Genomic DNA, 19158 nt, shown 5'->3' with positions numbered 1-19158 from the left:
AAAGGCATTTGGATCCACAATTCTTCTATTAAGACTTTCTTAAGGGATGGTACCTGTCAAGCATTGAAAGCAGCCCACTTGTGTTAAAGTTGTATGCCAGTTCTATTTATAAAATAATCTATTTCATTCAGATCATCTTTAGTTACAGTGAAAGCAAACAAAAAGATTAAATCAAAATGCCTAAACCAGTGGTTCTTAACTGGGTGGACTGAAGGTGGTAGGCTGTTACACGAGTATGGAATTATACAAAGGATAAACAGAAATGTCGGTAACATTCCGGAGCTTGTGTCACAATTATTGTCTAGAAATGTGACCTTGTTTTTGGTTTATTTTTCAACGCTTATTCTTGTGTTTGTTGTTTAGTCCATTGTTCAGTAACAATAGTTGTAGCATTTTTTGTGTGTAAGTGTTTTTTCTGCACTTAACCACAAATTTGTGTGAAGACACAAGCTTGAAACAAACTTGACTGTGAATATGACTTGCTATGCTATGTGTATACTGTGGTGCTTTTTAACAAAACCATAAATTAAACTCCTGGCTTATAAAAAGCTGCTACATCTCCATTTCGTTAATGCGATGAAAAGTAGATTGTGCTCCACTTAATCTTTTGATTTATGTATGATGGAAAACAGAAAATAAGTTTGTTTTAAATCCAAAATATGTAAAATGTTATGTAGTTGGACTTAGGTTTATAATTTAAATGAGAAAAAAGGGGCACAAAGGTTTGCAAGTGACGCCAAGGGGAGTGTAGCCCAAAAAGTTTAAGAACCCCTGGCTCAAAGAATTCAATTTTTATTTTGATAACAATTTTTTTGTCTGGATTAGTTTTTATCTTAGTTGAATTTTTGCTTTACAGATTTTTGTTAAAAGTGTTGCAAAATGGTTATTTTTTCAAGTTAAGAAAAGTTGTTGTTATTAAGAAGAAAGGTCAGTGGACATTGTTTCCTTGGAAGTGGAAAACAATGTCAAGTGCTGATAACAATCATGAACAATTGCTGCATGTATTTCCCGAACAGTTTTCTAAAGGAGTTTTGCTGAAAAAGTTGCAAGAAGTATGTTTGAAATTTTTTGTTGTACGCAAGAGTGGTTCTAGTCAGGGCTGTAGAGTCGAAGTCAGTGGGATTTTGGCATGTCTGGAGTCGGAGTCGTTAAAAAAACGGCCCACTCCGGTTTGATGAAAAACGATAGCAATGACTAGTAAGAGTTCAAGGGGACTTGATAATATGCTCCTCCAAAAATTAAGAAAACAAATGTATTTTTTCTGTTCTTGCAAACGTTTCTTTCTTGCTTTATTTAGTCAATCTCATTTAAATAACCTAACCAACCGACAACCTTGGGCATGTGAGTTTTTAGCAAATTAATCAGTAAAAATCCAATATGATAAATGCCTCCAGTAAAAATCTTCCCTGGTAAATATCCCCCCACTAAAATTCCTCACAAAAAATGCAAAAGAGTTTTATATTACAGCCTGTTTGTGATACAAAAAAAAAACAATCTTCCATGTGGATTACAATGTTAGTAAGCTAGTATATATTCCAATTTTTTTGTGGGGAGGTGCAACTCTTGTCTCTTGGTACAGGCTAGATTTTGGTAGTTGGTCCGCTTGTGTTTTTGCTTATAAAACTTCATTTTTACAAGTTATTTCAAGCAGATATGACACTATGACAAAAGATTGCTTCAATTTTTATTTACTCCGCGCGTGTAAATTTGCATGCTTTCTCCATTACTGTGTTACTTTATAAATACACCAGTAATTAAACTTCATGTTATGTTGTAGCATGGACTTGAAGAGGAAACACTTCAAAAAATTGAGGACAGCATTCAAGATGTAATTCTATGTTTTCACAAAAATCTGGCTTCGTTACCCCGTAGGCTTCCCCGTTGCAACCGAAGGGGGAAATTGATGAAGAAATGTCATGAGGCAGAAGATAAAAGCCGGCAACTAAAAGCTGCAATAAGTGTAACGAAGTTCTCTGCTAAATCATTATCTGTGCTCAAAAAGTCTGAAAAAAGTGCAAAGTCACTTTTTTCTCATCCCTCTGTTGTACAGCAGGAGTCCACACCTGAGATGGACAGGCTTTTGGCAAGATCTAAAGCAGCTGCTACGGCAAAGCGAAAACCTGAAATTCCTTCCACTACTTTACCATTAAAGAAAATTGCCAAGATATCTGACGTTTCCAAAGAAGGTGCAATCTTAAAAACTGTTTCTGGTACACAAAATCAATCGGTAAATCCTTGCACAAAGTCCAGTAGCTCAGTAACAAGTTCACTTCATAAAAACCTTCTTGACAACGGTGTGTCTAATATCTTCATTAAAAACAATGATAAATCTTCTAAGGGTGTAGCTTCTACTGTCAACACAACAGGCAAGCACGTTATTAAATTGAAACGTCCTCTCAAGGAAATAAAGAAACTTGGTGATGAAAAGACTCTTCAATCGAAAAAAAAGAGAAAGCTAAACAGAAATTCATTTGCTTCCACTGTCCAACCTATCAGAGAAGCAACAAACTAAAAGGCATACTGGATTTCAGTGGTTGAATTTTATTTATTGGTGATTTATTTTTCACTGTGCTACCAGTGATGTACGCGCATACAAAAAATATTGACGCGCTCAGCGTAAACGCAAACGTTTGAAAAACCATACGACGTATGCGTCAACGTAACTTGTAAAAAAAGTTGTCAGCGTCAGCGCATACACTAGCGTAAACTCATTGTGTATGCTAGGTGCCAAACATTCACACGGTATAAACCCCTCGAAACAAATAAGTTTTATTTTGAATTTCCACGAAGAAACACAAGCATCTGAAAGTGTTGATCTGACATTTTGCTGCGTTTTGGTTTCAATATGTCTTTGCCCATTGAAAACATTCTTTCAACTTACTCAAAATTTGGAAAGTTTGATAAAAAAAAAATGCAAACAACAGCTAAGACATTAAAAAGCATGCGTTGACGCTATGCGCTAAAAAACCGCGAATACGGCGTAGCCTCAAACGACAACTATCCAAAAAAATGTGGCCGTAAGCGTTAGCGTAAACAAAAAGTCTACGCCGCAAGTAGACTTTTTGTGATTTCTACGCCGAAAGTAACGAAAAGTCTAAAAGTCTACGCCGAAAAGTCTACGCCGCAAGTAACAGTTTTGTGATTTCTACGCCGAATGTCAAATTCAACTCATTATTATCAAGGAATTCAGAATTGTCTGGTCGGCAAAGTCCATCCTATTTTATAAAATACACTATTTTGAAAAATCTGTCAAGTTACTAGACAGTGGTTTGTTTGGTGATATATTGCTGTTTGCAGTAGAATAGTTTAATGTTTTCCCCTTTCCTCACAAGGATATTCTCTGCTATTGTAGCAGACCACTGCTTGAAAATATCTAATAATCTAAAACTAAAGTATTACGGTAATCGACTTTATACTATAGTTTTATTTTCATGATCCTATACTTCAAATGATTGTTTACATTGGTAGACAGGATTTTTAGTGTATATAAATTATGGCGTAGTAAGCCATGAATGCATGCACATTTTCATTTTACTTTCAATCGCTTTTATGGCATTTTTATCTCTTGTTATGAGTAATTAGTATTTCTACCAAACCTTGACTTGTTGGATTCCGTAGTTATTTGTAGCATAGTTCCTGCCTAAATGAAAATCTGCCACCAGTCATGTACCGTAATTGCTGCTCTCTACGATATGCTGCCTTGAAAGTAAAAACTTAACAATGTTGGTCGGGTTATCAATGCCTTTAAAATTTGGTGATGTTTTCTAAACGTTCACTGCAATCTGTAACTCTGGTTATATCTCATGAGTTGTTTTCCAACGAGCTGTTCTGATTGCATTCATACCAGTATTGTGCTGAACTGAAGGGGTACGCAGAACGAAGCGTTTGGGTTTGAACCCACCCCTTGTGAAGGCGACATGTAAGAGATAGGTTAGGGTATTTAAACAGCCCCGTTGCGAATAACAATCTGTATGCTTGTTCATGTGAAATGACGTACTATTCTTTGGGTAGGCTAACCGTAATGCTTAAATTATGACTTCGCAACCCTTAAGTCCAGTACGAATGGGCTATTGGTAAAACACTTTAACAGTTGCAATGCAAAGAGTCTGGTGCTGTGTTTCAGCAATAAGTTATATTTCATTTTCAAAAGTGCAAACAAAAATACGGTACAGTATGATCAGTATCTGTAACCCACACAGCGAGGTACGTAGGAAGCAAACAAAAACGAAACCTTGAAATACACAAGTTTAACGAAAAAAGGCTTTTTCTATCGGCTATGCCTTGCGATTTAAGATACAAAGCTAAACGGTTGATAAGAAAGCTATCAGTTGCGAGGCCGAGAAGTGTTCGATGGTACGACGTTTGAAAAAAGAGTTACAGTAGTTCGACACCCATCGAAGAAACTGCTTCAGTTAGGCCTAGACAAGGCAAGTCAAAAAAGCTGATCTGTGTCTACGCTGAAGCATATTGTGAGTGCCTTGCTAAGACACGACCGCGTGTGCCTGCTTCAAATGAATGTGGAGCCGGGATTCTCTTAACACGCTATTCAAACACTCAGTATTAGACGGTCAGATCTCGAAGTTTTCAAACACATTGTGGAGGTAGAGGACGAAAGTATCCCACGATTCAAGCCAAAAAAGTTTGCGCTGAACTTAAATATAACACAAAAAAGTTGCATTGAAATAGCTGGTTCAGTTTTCCCAAGTGTCTTGGGAAGAAGGTTGAGGCAGTGCGGACATTATTTCGATGGCAACTCGGTTTGTAAACTTATGATTGTTACCAACCTTCTAGCAAAATACTCCATTGCTGCGGTTGGCTTCATCAGAACATAAACGACAAATTTAGGCTACACACTTGTTGATTGAGGCAGATCCAAAAGAAATCAGTGATAAACGTTTTGGTTTGAATCTTTATTCTCGGACTGACAAAGCCTTGATAGGTTATTCCTGGTAGTTTCGCATACTTGGAGAGGCTTTTAACCCACGGCCGGTTACCGAGATTGAAAGAGTGAAGTTTCCGATTGTTGAAGTCTTGTTGGCGGGGAATTATTCCATTCATTAGGTGCCGCTGAATGGAGAGCAGTCCTGAAACGCTTTGCTCAAGAGTCAAACCAGCGCCGCTTAATATTGAAGCTTCTTTGTTTCACGAAGTCACGCGTTAACCAAAATAGAATCTATAAGTTAAAATGATAATAATTAGGCTACTGATTACTGAATCGCCAATGAACGTGATCAAAGACTAAGTAGGCCTACAGGAATTTTACAGTAATCTCAGATCAGACATTCCACATCACTCCGAAATTTCTTGAACTTTGAAATAAAGTGTTAATTTGGAATGTGGTCTACTGTTTGGAATAGCCCTGATAGGTTAAAACATGAGAAAGATCAGTGCATTGATTCTGAAGGTGAAATAGAATTTCTGTTCGTCCTTGATATGCAGCTGCCAAGGTCATCAGGCCATGAGAAAGCAGTGTTGCCAACTTGAAATCTCGTAATTTGTTCACAGCAAGTGAATTTCATTAAGACTTTAAATTTCGTTCAATGGTAGTAAACTTGATTACGTTGCCCGCAAATTGGCATCTCATACAGCTTCTATCGCAGCAATGTTGGGCAACGAACGAGAATGAGACCGTTTCGTAATCGGAAAAAAACTGAAAGAGTTTCTTTCCACCACAGAATTCGATGAGCTGCTGCTGCTGCTCTCGTCTGCATGTGGTCCGCCATCCTCTATTCCGCTGTCTGCAGGGATATTGCTCCGAGGGACACATGGAGGAGAGAGCGATGAAAAGCTGGATAAGTGCATCTTTACTTGGAGCTGCCCTACATCGAGTCGAGAGTCTAGCACCTGGCACTTTTCTGCCAACTCGTGACCAGCTCTAGTATAAATAAACTTCTCGGTAGATGGCGCTTCGGTCTTCGTAGGCTCAGCAGTAGCAAAGAAATTGTTGTAGTTTGGCCGGCTCGGCCTGTAGTTGCAGTTGTTATTGCAGTTCAGTGGACCATCATGTCTCAGCAGGACAACTTTTACTTTATGAAAGGTCTGCAATGCACAAAATATATTTGTATGTTTTCAGGCAGCCGTTGACAAGTTCTGAGTTGAGGTTGAGAGAAAAAGGTCACAACTCTACGTTTATCAACCAAATAGCACAATAAAGAGATTTGTTTACAATGTTACATACAATCCATTAGTCATGGGACGCTATATAATCGACATAGTAACGAATATTTTAATCTGATTAGCCAGGAACAGCAAAAGCTGATTAGGTCATCACGTCAGCTGCTCACCAGATTCATACTGATAGGCTAAGTCTGAGACGGACCCTGCAAATATCCTTAAGAGAGAGGGGGCGATTTTAACAAAAACAATAATGTGTAAGTCTACATTCATTCCACCTTGAAAATACACCACAAATACAGTTACTTTTCCATGTTTTAGAAGGGGCAAGCCCATCCCCAAATATATAAAATAATACATGTTTTTTAATACTATTGTGCAACGTTTTAATGACATTGTATTACATGTTGAAAAAAGTTTCATAAATGTTTGGCAGCAAGTGACAGACAGATAATCACACGGTAAACAACTGGGCAACAAAGACCATTTTTAGTTCTCTAAGTGATAAAGGGATCCTACGTTTTTATGTGCCGTGTGTAAATAATAACTTCCAAACAAACAGCAGTAAAATGGCAAAATTATCTAGGTATTTACCAATTACCAAGTCAACAACTGACTTTGACATTCAATCAAAGTCATCTAGAAAGGGCAACTTATGTGAAAGAGGCGTCAAAATCGCTTCTCCTTGCAAGCAAAGCCTGAGCCGGCCTTCCTGTTTGTGCAAGTTCAAACACCAGGTATTCTCGGGAAGGGGTTGTCAAAGCTTTCATATGCGTCACACAGGTCGGCAACAAACGTCATATTCGGGATGCAATGTGCGGTGAAAAGATAATGACGTCATACGATATTTGAACCGTCTTTGCTCATATTTTGAGTCAAAATATGTCATTTGCAAACATGTGTTTGGTGGAGCTGTTTTAATCATGCAGTAACTTACTTGCTTTCTATCACAAACCTTTCATTGTCCTTCTGGATGTACGTTAACTTAGGCTACCCTTAGAAGTAAACTGAATTTTACTACTTTTGCAGTGAATTAACAATGTCAAGATGCCCAGACAGCAAAAACCGTCATTTTGTGATGAGATTTCTAAATAGTAATGAGACAAAAATAGTTACCGTACCTTGAATTCGTAGGCAAACAGGCTGAGGCATACAAGAAGACAAGCGGTAAGAATCCACTCCGTAACTGAGCCAAGCAAATCGATGTAACGTACATATGGAGGAACCTTGCTTAACACATCCGGACAAGACCCATTCGGAAACATGAGCATCGCATTAGGCATTATTTCCTGAAAAACAGAACTCGTTTTCACATAGTGCCGGTTTGACACCGCTCAAGAGCATGCGGCTGTGTCTTTGGTAAGACGCTTAAAGGTATGCCTGAAGGTGGTCACGAAGATTGTCTTCCTTGCCTTCCCCTCCACTTAACCTAAATCTTCAACTACCGGGTGTAAGCCTGGATACGACAAACAGGCCGAAAATGTGAGAGCGCTTGCAAGACACTCGAAAGGGCGTCAGTTCAACCCCACTCAAGAGCAAGCGGGACACTCAATGACACACCAGCGGAGCAGCTCACTGCAAAACTATATTGTCTTTCGCTGACTCCAGTAGAACATCTAAACTTACAATCAGGGCTGTGGAGTCGGGCGAAAAGTATGCGACTCCGACCTCTAGGTTTATTACGGACAGACTCCGGACACGCCAACATCCCTCCGACTCCAAAGCCCTGGTTACAATGCGTTGTATGCAATAGCACGGTACCTATGTTGTCGCAATGACTGTAAAATGTTGCTGTTGCTTTTATGCCTGGTGACAAGGTTGTGAATTAAACGAATGTGGATCTCGATATAGGCTAAGGCTATGCCAAGAAGTGATCTCAGTGAGAGTCGAACCGAAGGAATTTTGTTCAAAATCAAATGCTCACACGACTGAGACAAACTGAGATAACAACACGTCAGTTTGGTGCCAACGTTGCAGAACTTTGTCCTACAGTGAATGAGTGGGACAGATAAGGTAAATTGATCAGGAAATGATTGCATAGAAGACTTGCAAACTACGACATTTAAACTTAACAGCCTTGGGCTACGACCTATCAATCAAATGAGCCCTTTTTTGCATTGATTTAACGTTTGCAAAGGTTGCATTAATGTAAAAAAAAATATTTTCTAGTGGGAAAGAATCTCTTTGGCTTTATGACAATGTTATGTAACACGTTATCAGTGGTTTGAATATCAGTTAGTTGAATAGCAAGCGTTCCTCAAATGCACCACACAAAATATGAATTTTTGTTTTTTGCATTTTTTCATGTGTTGTGTGAGATTGAGCTTCCGCAGCCATGCAATTAGTTTCATAGATCGTTCTGCTAAACATAGCACATGTTCAAGATGTTAAGACGAGTTACCTGGGACTTGTTGCGGCCACTGTTCTTCTTGTATACTCCAACTCCAGACACTGCTCAAAATAAGAAGCGCATGATTAGCCTCGTTGAACTTCAACAAAAATGATTCGTATTTTAAATGATAAATGTATAATAAATAATTAATAAATAAATATTTAATAAAAAATATTAATATTAATAATAAATATTTAATAAATAAACGTATCTTAAATGATTTGTTTTTGTTACGAAACATGATTCGTAGCAAAAACAAATCAATCTTGAGAGTTGCAGTTGATCCTTTTTACGATTGCTTAAACTTCATTTGATTGTCAGTTTTGCAAAAAGTTAGGGTTAAGTTTAACGTTATTATGAAATCCGCTATGAAATTTAGTTAGTTATGTTAGTTATTATGAAATTTACATTGTTGATTTGAAGATAAGTTAACAAAATAAAGTTTCTCGGCAGCTGATTGTAGAAGATTTGACAGCGATAGACACCGTGTTTCGTACACATGAGTAACGGGGGAAACACGGTGTCTATCGCTGTCAATTCTTGCTGCAATCTGCTGCCGAGAAACATAATAGTGCTTGGTTTAGATCAGGGATATCTAAAGAAGGGGATACGAAGGCTTTTATTACGTCTGACAATAGAAGGGCTTTTGTTTTTCGTAAATAATCTCTGTTTATCGTAAAAGGACAATTGGCACCGATAGTTGTTTAATAAATTTTGTTATGATAACTTGCATTGCGCTATTAGAATCAGGCCTGGATATTCACAGCATGCTCATGGTTGCTTGTTAATTCAACTACCCATATACTTGCTTTACATCTAACCTCCTGCAAAGGCTTTGTTATAAAAAACAGCTTACTGGTAACTTTTCAACTGTCTTGTAAACAAGTATTCTTTAAATATGCTCTACGTAACATTTGCTAACTGTCTTCTGTAGCTCATTGTACCAGCTGCACTACAAAACTTTCAGCAATTCCAAAAAGAACCGCATTTTTAACGTGCTACAAACTACCGCCCTGGTAGTGTCATGAGAATAAGGCAATCGCTGCGAGCATAGCCGTACGAGACCAAACCATTTTGGGGGGGACAAAACGTAAATTTGCCCAAATCTGCACGCTTTTATAGAAATTGCCCAAATATAATGTATGCGGTGCATGATAACAGTGAAAAACTAACATAACACGATCACCAGCTAGCTAGAAACAACAATTCATCTTTGAAGATACCTTGCTTGTGCATTGCTCGATGCTTCTGCACTTTGGCATGGTAGGTAGGAGTACCAAATATTGTTTTACACACCACAATTAAAAACAACCCCACTTAAATATTCTGTACAAAAAGTATAAGGTACTGGTTAAAATTACACCTATATAGACCAAGTGCACTGATTAATTGACCTTGAAGTTGAAACAATGGAGCCTGTCTGCAGTTATATGATTATCAGCAACAGGAAATATATTACATAGTAAGAAAACAAGAAACACTTTCTATGCATGCAGCTTGCCAACATTTTTTTTGCAAGCAGAAAAAGCAGGTCGAGTTAATGCAAACAACTGAATCTGTCTCCGCAGAACAGAAGTCAAGATATTAATGAAAAAAAGTGGAGCTGCCATGTTTCACACAAGATCATGCAAAGCAAATATTTTGCCAGCTTGCATGGCAGGTTTTGAGTTTAGAAAGCTTTGAAATAAAATAATATACCGTATTATGATTGGTTTGAGATTATATATTTCAGCAGTAGCATTTTAAATGTTGGTGAAATTAACATGACACAGTTGCATAAACAAACTAAATATATTTTTTCATTTTGGGGCGCAACTGCATCATTTTAATTTGGGTAGTTTTATAAAAGTAACCAAACAAAGCTAAGCAACACCACAACATTAACATTACATTTAACACGTATATCATTTTTTGTTAAATGTTGTGGTGTTGCTTAGCTATGTTCGTTTATTGTTTAAAAAGTACTGTAATTGTTTTATAAAAGTATTCACCAGATTTATATAAATTCATATTTTGTAGTTGCCCAAATCAAGATGATGCATTTATGGATATTATGAAAAAAATTAAAGACTTTGTAAATTCTGATGCCGAGGCAACTGCATCATGCCAATTTGGGCAGTTTTATCAATAGACTATGATCAGATAATTTCATATTTTCTTGTTGCCCAAATCTAAACGATGCAGTGATGTAAATGGGAAAAATTAATGAATTTGTTCATTTTGGGGAAACTGGCTCACGCTAATTTGGGCAGTAGCATAAACAGACTAATCAGTTTCATCAGATAATTTCATGCTGTCAGCTGCCCAAATCAACACGATGCATTTGTGAAAATTAATAAAATCAGCTATATAGCAAATTTTGCGTTTTTATTTGGGCAGTTTCACAAAAATATTAGAGACATATTTTGGTGACTGCCCAAATTAGCATGATGTAGGCCTAGTTGGTTAAATGCATTTCGTACTACAGTTTGATCACCATGCAATACAATACATCAATACGAGTTGTTCCAAATGAAAATTTTGCGGCACATATCTTGTGCAAATAAGAGGCTGCAGCCTACTTAGCTTGATAGGTAAAAGATATTAATTTATAGTTTTTATTAATTCATGCAATTTTGTAGCTTTTCATATAGCAATTATTGCCCTAATAATTGCAAGATTTTGCCCGAATTCGCGACGTTTTGAAACCACAGGGGGGAAGCTGCCCCCCTGGCTCGTACGGCTATGGCTGCGAGCCTTCATATCCCCTTCTCTAGATATCCCTGGTTTAAATGGCTAATGCGGAAGCTACACCATTATGGTTAGCAAATCGCAACTGCTCCCTGTAGGCTACTAGTGAGTGCTTAACCTTGTGCTGATAGCCCCGAAGAACGCCCCTTCTTCACAAAATAAAGTTTTAGACTATTATTCGAAAAGCGGTGCTGATAGCCTACAGCTTTGAAAAGATGAACAGATAATTTCGAGATTACGTTTATTAAGTTATATTACAACAGCTATGACTGTCCATAATAGCAAACTGAGTTCTAAGGACCTTGCCATCTAAGCTGTTCAACCACCAAAGAAAAAGAATGAAACTTACAGCAAGTAAGCGCCACTGCCATGATCAAAGCTATGACAGTCCTGGTGACAGACATGCAGGTTCCAAAGCGCAAAGGAGGATTGGCAACTCTGTAAGCTCGCCTGCTCAGTAAACTTGTGCAGATTGAATAACTTGTTCCGATAATGAACGCTAGTCCTGCCCCGATGTAGTGGGGAACTCTCGCCTTTGTAACCTAAAAGAAAACTTTTTGTTAGATTTGAAGTACGGGATGGAATTCCTCACTCATGGCAAAATATAGTCAGCGTGAAATATCGGCTTTTCAAAGTGTTAAGCAATTATTTGCGCTAAAGTAAGGCAATGTTTTGCTTAATAAAGGAAACCTTTGCGGACCTACAAATCGGTACTTTAGCAATTAATTGATAACTCAACTCACATTTTTAAAATTGTGTTTCCTTAATATAAACAAAACTAAACAAACCTGAAAATTGCCAACCATAATTACACCGAAGCAGCTTAACCCTCCTAGTAGCAGAGTGAAGTGGTTAAGACACCCACGTTGCCCCATGTGTTGGTAGTATCTCCAGGCCAGGAATACAACCGTTAGACCTAAAAAATAAAGGAAAACTATGAAAGACAAAACAGAAATTCACTTTGAACCAGTTTTATATGGCTGTAAAATGATTTCTACATTAATAAGGTATTAGAACCAAAAGTTCGCAAATAAATAAAAGAATTTGTGTCTAATAAAGCAACAATATTAATTGCGGCAAGGGTCTGGTGTTTTCAAATTCGCATTTCGGAACTGATGTTTTGAATTTAAAAGTTATGATAGTTATTACATCCTTTTGATTTTGCAACGCGGTGTCGCAAAGGAACAAAACTTTTGAGCGAACGGCTGATTCTCAACTTATTCTATTTTTAACTTACAAAAAATTGCATTCAGTTGGTATAACCAGGGATTCGAAGATTCTATGAATCATTTCAGTAAAACTATGATTCCCTAGGTAAAACCAGGAGATAAAACTTATATAAAAACATTGGATTGACAGCTGATTAGCACTCCATAAGTGATGCATGCACAATTTAAGCCCCGGGTCAAGGTATAACTATCAGCAATAGTATACAGCAAAAACATCTGCCCAACTATTTTTTGTTATAATTATTGCATTTGGCGTAAACTGCTCTACTATAAAGCCAAAGATGGTTCATGCATGGAAAAAAATTGGACTTGTGGGAAATAAACCGAGATTGATTATGGTGACTGAAAAAACATTTTCTAGAAAAGTACAGCTTGCTTGATGGATGATCGCCAGTGACAACTGAGATTCAAACTGGGTCAAAAAGTCATGGAGAAAAGTTTTACTGAAATGACTCACACAGGTGAAGCTATGAAAACTATGTTTTTTTTTCTTCAATTAAAAAATTACGATTTTTAACAAAAAAAAAACAGACTTAGTACGTGTGTAAATTTAAACACAAGTTTGAATACAATTAATCAAAATTCCTAAAATGTTATGATTTTTCTTGTTAATTAAACACTCTCTTACCAAGAAAGCCCTCCGTATTCAAAATCATTCCAAAGACCATAGATTCAGGGTATTCCGTTCCGGTGTAGCTGTTAGACACAAATTAATCAAAGTTCAGAAACAAAGTCAGATTAAATTCTTTTACATGTAAACGAGCTTTGTGTAGATAGAACCTGGGTTTTTTTTTCGCTGAGACTTTTCGGTCATTTGTCCGAAATGACTTGAAAAAATTCGGTCATTTTTTATTTATTTCGGTCATTTTTTCTGACGAAAGTATTTCCTTTTTGACCGAATTGACTATTTTTTTTCGGACATTTTGCTAAAAAATTGCTCAATGACCGATAAATGACTGAAAAAAAAAACCAGGATAGAACTGTTCTTTTAGACAAGAACTACTGGATCTTACCCAGCTTTAACCAGCAAAAGCTGGCGTTTATTTTTGACATCGTAGCAACGTCGTCAAACGTTGAAAAGATGCAAAAACGGCAACTTTTGCTAACACTAGGATTAAATTTTTTTTCTAAGCAATAAGCATTGTTACATATGCATTGTTGTTACAAAATAACCCGCCTTGAATACAAATGCAGTCTCGAATACTAATGTTATTAGCTGTGTGGATTCATCAAGCAACAATTTAGCTTGAGTTGCTGCAAATTTAAAAGTAATCAATCTTTTGAGAGCTCAGACAAACTTACCTGAGGTATGGTAAAATCCATTTCTCAATATGGCAGTTACTTTTGGCAAATAGATAACTGAAAAATAGATTGACTTCAATTAAAAGCAATTCATGAAGTGAAGCTGATTGAGAGAACTCATTTTTACATTTTCAATCAATAACCAATCATAACTACTCGCCAGGAAGTACAAACAACCTGGTTGGAAAATCGTGTAATTAGAATTTAAACACCCACAAATGTAACCTATAAACTTTTTAAAATGAGATACACATTGCGAAAGCATTTCAAATACTACTGTATACAATATACACGCTTTTTATCTTTGAGAAGATTGCCACACTTGTAGGCAAACGTTAAATTTTAGGCATTAAAATCATCTCCTCTATCCTTCCCTGTGATCCTTCCTAGTCAAAAACGTGTGCAGATGTCTTTCATACTCATAGGCCTATAATTTCATTGAAAACACTTTTCTCCGCTAAAAAAACTTTTAAAAATACACCACAAATTTTAAAAATTTAATACAAGTTTCAATTATTCACATCAGCCTCCTGCAATTCAGTCTGTTTCACGTTGATTCAACATAAACAGACTGATATGAGATGTTCTACTGGTGCAAATTAAGCTAAACTATCACAAGATGTATACAGTGACAATCTGCTTTTATTCCGACGTTGCAATTTTCATTTTGCATGTTTAGTTGTTTTCAGCAATATGTCCTGTGTTTTGCCATGCTAGACTGGTAGTCACTACCTGGTCTAGCCCCCTGAAGAAGTCAGTCGTGTCTGATTGACGAAACGTCGGAATAAAAGCAGATTGTCACTGTATACATAGTGTGATAGTTTAGCTTAATTTGCACCAGTAGAACATCTTATATCATTTAATTTAATGCCTGGTGAACAGCCTCATTCAATTTTCAATAAACAGACTGACTTGCTGGATGAATTAGTCCTTACGTTGTCATAAAGCCTGCAACGGAAGTGATGCTCAAGACAATGGGCAGAACTGACCATGACAGTGGACCGCAGGTGCCTCTCTTTTGTGGGTCGCCAGACGACCAGTCAGAGCAGGTTTGATCGCACGCATCTCGTTGCCTGAACAACAAAACACTTTCCAATGTTAATAATAATTTATTTCACACCCGTTGGGTGCAAAAGAGCGTCAATATAAAGTTTCCATAATTAGCGATTTTCAGCCAACTGTCGGAATTCTTTTGGGTTGTGCTATGTAAGGGATTGAACTCTTCGCTCGAGAATTCCAATGTTAACCAGATGCAACGATAAAAATTAAGGTCCAACACACAAAACATGAAGGCATTTTGCTGGCTTCGTTCTGGCTGATAAGCAGACAAAATCGTAATGACAAAAGCAATATTAATGACTCACATTATTTCAGCTGTGCTGTTCATACTGTATTCACGTTCAATGTCGGATTTCTTCCAAAGTTGCTTCTTCTTTTCATTCAGTAGAGAAAACCAGCTCTGACGTCGAGAATTGTTGTTGTTTACGTGAACAGAACTGCAGTCAATCTCGCAAAATTCACGACCTTTGCTTGATAAGATGCGGGAAGACTGGAGCGGGTAGAACGATTCATCCTCATACGTTAAACTGAAAGAAAAATTCACATTTATTTGAGTTACAAAAAAATGACCAGACTGTTGGAAGCCGATCCATTTTTACAATAAAAAAAATTGTGGAAAAATGTTCTTTGAAGACATAAAGACATTAGAAAATTGACTTGTAACGAGTGCTGAAACACATTTCGATACAGAAGTTTTTGGCTTTTTGCCCTAATTTTGTTGCGATATTTCTGTGAGAAATTCAGTTTAATTTTGAATCGCTTTTCATAGAATTAGACATTTTTTCGCTTAGTGTTGACAAAATATTCATGAAAACACCACTGAAAACTTAACAGTAATTTTTATCATTCAATCCTTCCTGGCCAGTCTAGAATCGAAAATTGCTGTAGATAAGCTACTTGTAACTGGACTAGGTTAAAACAATATCCTGTTTTAACGACTACAAGAAGCAACAGTGTGATTATAGGGGTTACCATTGTAAGGCTTTAAACAATTTCTTGTCTTCCAAACTTCATTTTTAGTCCTGACTGCTAGGAAAACTCATACTTACTTCACAAGCTTCTGGTATCAATTGTGCCAGTAGTGGCTTCATAGGACACTAACAAACTTTCACAGTAAATCCTAAACTACCAATAAAACCACTGCATCATAGAACAGAAACTAACACTTATTTTGCTGCCCTTTTTGTATAAAACAAATGAACACAAAACCTTATCAGCCGTTTCCACAAGACAAACATATTTTCACAAAACCCCACTAATTCTAAGACCCGACACAGAAGAAAACCCGATTCAGTACAAAAAATGTAATAATGAGTATTGTTTGCGCACAAGAGTGAAAATTGCCTCAGCTGAAACAATTTTTAATGTGCGCCAATTTGCGTGTATTTTTTATGTGACTAGGTGAGTCTGGAAACATTATAAAAACCTTTGGCGATGAAATTTAACAAAATAAACGTTCTCTCTCTCTATCTCTCTAATATGCTAAGAAGCCCTCACAATTCAGTAACCTGCTTTTGTATCCATTCGGACCAGCATTTCAATTTGATACACTAACACTGCAAATTATGAACACATATTTGTGCAACACAGTCTAAACACGCGCTTTATTTGTATGATAACAAAAATGTAGTGTTGTAGTCCACACTTAAGTTAGCCTGATTTTTATACCCTAACTAAAAAAATGGTTCTGTTTACAGACGTTGAACCAATGTAGAAAGATTGTAGGCTACTTTCCTAGCAGTGCGCTTTGGACTGAGCATCCTTACGAGTTACGACCTTACCCCAGTCAAAATAGAAAATGTTGCAATTATTTGTAACTTACTGTGTCATGCTTCCAGAGCCAGTGATGCCAACTTGATTTCTATAGCCTATATTTTCATCAAATGTTGCCTATAATTGTCTAATCAAAGTATCTTGATTGAAAAGAAATCATTTACCAAATCAAAACCTGTGAAACAAGGATACTGATCAGTTGAAAATATAGGCTACCTTTATCTTAAAATTGTTTAGAAATGGATGGATCTATTTTTGATATTTATTCTACGAAACACCAATTAGCAACCGTGTATACAAAGTTCGTCACTATATTAGAGTGTGTAGGCTACTACTTGGGCAAATGGTTTCCGAAGTTTTATGCATTTAAAGACCTCATTCTAAGAATTATCATGCTTAGGCTACGAACCGGAGGAATAGCCTAAACCTGAGTAAGATTTTTTCAAAAAAATATATTGATTTATAAACTTTAATGCTTAAGTATCAGTACTGTTTAAAATTAATGCATTCAAGTACCCTCTTAAAACCTTTAAGGAGTTTATGGAACCCAGGTTAAGAAAAAAAGTTATTTTAGTAGCATTGACAGGGGTCCAGACTCAAGGGGTTCGTTGGACTTAGAAACGAGATGAATTTATCGGCAAAAAGTTATTTAGGAGTTCGTCAACTCTATGAAAACACCATGTATTTCTTTGCTATAGCCATTTGCATCCAATTCATGCTTTTTGGAAACAACCACTGCTCCTTGGAGAAAAACTAGGCTATCTCTTTTCTGGAGGATTTTCCTTTTTTGAAGTATTTTTTCTGTGTTTTAAAGCCTCCTCTGACAAATCAATTTAACTAGCCAGCACCAGCCAAGACCACAAGCTAAACAGTGCATGCTACTCAATAAAAATTATTTGCTTGCTTCGATTTCTATTTAAATCTTACTGAAAGCAGGTTTATAGAGTTGATCGTCAGTTGTTAAAAGTCAAAGATATAAAAGGAAATCGATTGACAGCCTCAAAACTATTAAAGTCAAAACAGACGATTCAATCGACCCTGCTTATTGAATAGGCGGGGTATAAGCTGAATAGAAGAGGAAATCGGTTTAACACGAAACACAGTTCATATGAAGTCGTACTTTTGATATAGGATTAGTTGACGCCTTCATAGACCAAAAACTGCGTCCCAAGATAGCAAATCAACCGCTTTTTACATTACTTTAACGTGTGCAGACGTCGATTTGCTTTTGGGTCTCTTTAATTAGTTTGCTTTAACCACCAATTCCTTGGAAGTAAAACTAACATCACACAACAGTATAACAACGATGAGATAATCCCTTTGCACATCAACGAAGTTTTTGTAGAATGTTTATTTTAAGTATAGATGACGCAGCGATCAAACTGGGAGTTTTGTTGATATCTTTTCTATCATGTGTTTGACGCATGATGCAATGTTAGAACGCCTTTGGTGTAAAACTGAATTAGAATAATAATTTTCACCTTTTCAATGTTCTGCATGTGTAGCATATACTGTAGGCTACAAAATTTAATTTGCTTTAATAAATTAAAATATTCAGATTGAAACTGCATTCACAGAAACCACCACTCCGTTAGATTTTTGGCAGAAATTTGGCAGAAAATCACATTTGCATTTACTCATGAAATTCAAGCGACGAAAACATTCTATTGAGAAGGAGCGATCTTCCTGGCGTCAGCACTACCTAACTACTCACTATTGAAAAGCGAGCATTGTTAATTTAGTTGTTTTCTTTTCACAAACGTAAGGATTCAATGGACTGACAAAAGCAGCAGTTGAGAACTATGTGACATGAATTAGGGGTGCGATACTGATAAGCCCAGCCTCATAGGCAAAACACGGTACCCGGTCAGTTGGTCGACAGGACAATTGGTCGACAGACAATTGGTCGACAAGACAGTTGGTCGACAGGACGTTACGTCGACAGAACGATTCATTTTAGGGTTAGGGTTAGTTAACTAACCTTAACCCTAACCTAACTCTAACTCTAACCCTAACCCTAACCCTAAAATTAATCGTCGTCGACCTAACGTCCTGTCGACCAACTGTCTTGTCGACCAATTGTCCTGTCGACCAAATGTCTGTCGATCAATCGACCGTGCACCCAAAACACATGGTTATCGCTGTCAATTCTTGCTACACTCGCCTGCCGAGAACACATTCTATTTGAATATCGTCGACGGAGCGTGTAGTATGGCGGCCATTCGAGATTTCAATGCAGCTATTGCATTACGCATCAGTGGCTGGTCCTGTTTTAGTAATGCTTATGTTTATAATAGTTAAAGCATGAGTTTGTTTAAGAAGATACACTGCCACGACCAAAGCTCAAAAAACATACATATGTTAAAACTACCACCATCTTACAAACACCTCTACTAGCAACAGGTGAATGTAAAGGGGTATGCATTAGTGCCGTCAAGATTGTCTTTCGAAGTGAAGTATTTGGTGTACGGTCGATTGGTCGACAGACAGTTGGTCGACAAGACATTTGGTCGACAGGACGTTAGGTCGACAGAACGATTCATTTTAGGGTTAGAGTTA

The 19158-nt window shown here is 37.0% G+C and overlaps 2 protein-coding genes across 4 annotated transcripts; one reads left to right on the top strand and one right to left on the bottom strand.

Annotated features, from left to right (window-relative positions):
- Positions 1-861: 861 nt before the first annotated feature.
- Positions 862-4783, top strand: LOC145766239 (uncharacterized). The gene is made up of 2 exons (XM_082577910.1): positions 862-1052; positions 1778-4783. Exons 1-2 carry the CDS (start codon positions 963-965, stop codon positions 2510-2512), a joined length of 825 nt encoding a protein of 274 aa, XP_082434036.1. The 5' UTR covers positions 862-962; the 3' UTR covers positions 2513-4783.
- On the bottom strand, positions 4106-16767 carry LOC145766238 (uncharacterized). Of its 3 annotated transcripts, none has more exons than XM_082577907.1 (10): positions 16649-16767; positions 15132-15353; positions 14703-14840; positions 13768-13824; positions 13094-13161; positions 12025-12152; positions 11586-11778; positions 8516-8565; positions 7236-7403; positions 4106-6039 (listed from the first exon to the last, which is right to left on the bottom strand). In XM_082577907.1, exons 1-10 carry the CDS (start codon positions 16654-16656, stop codon positions 5581-5583), a joined length of 1491 nt encoding a protein of 496 aa, XP_082434033.1. In that variant the 5' UTR covers positions 16657-16767; the 3' UTR covers positions 4106-5580. The 3 variants fall into 3 exon arrangements, with proteins under 3 accessions (XP_082434033.1, XP_082434035.1, XP_082434034.1); XM_082577909.1 differs by lacking the exon at positions 16649-16767 and adding an exon at positions 15799-16071; XM_082577908.1 differs by lacking the exon at positions 16649-16767 and adding an exon at positions 15876-16071.
- Positions 16768-19158: the final 2391 nt, after the last annotated feature.

Source organism: Aplidium turbinatum, chromosome 3 (genome assembly GCF_918807975.1).
Source record: "Aplidium turbinatum chromosome 3, kaAplTurb1.1, whole genome shotgun sequence".
NCBI classification, from domain to species: Eukaryota; Metazoa; Chordata; class Ascidiacea; order Aplousobranchia; family Polyclinidae; genus Aplidium; species Aplidium turbinatum.
This window is presented reverse-complemented; position numbering and strand designations above follow the sequence as displayed.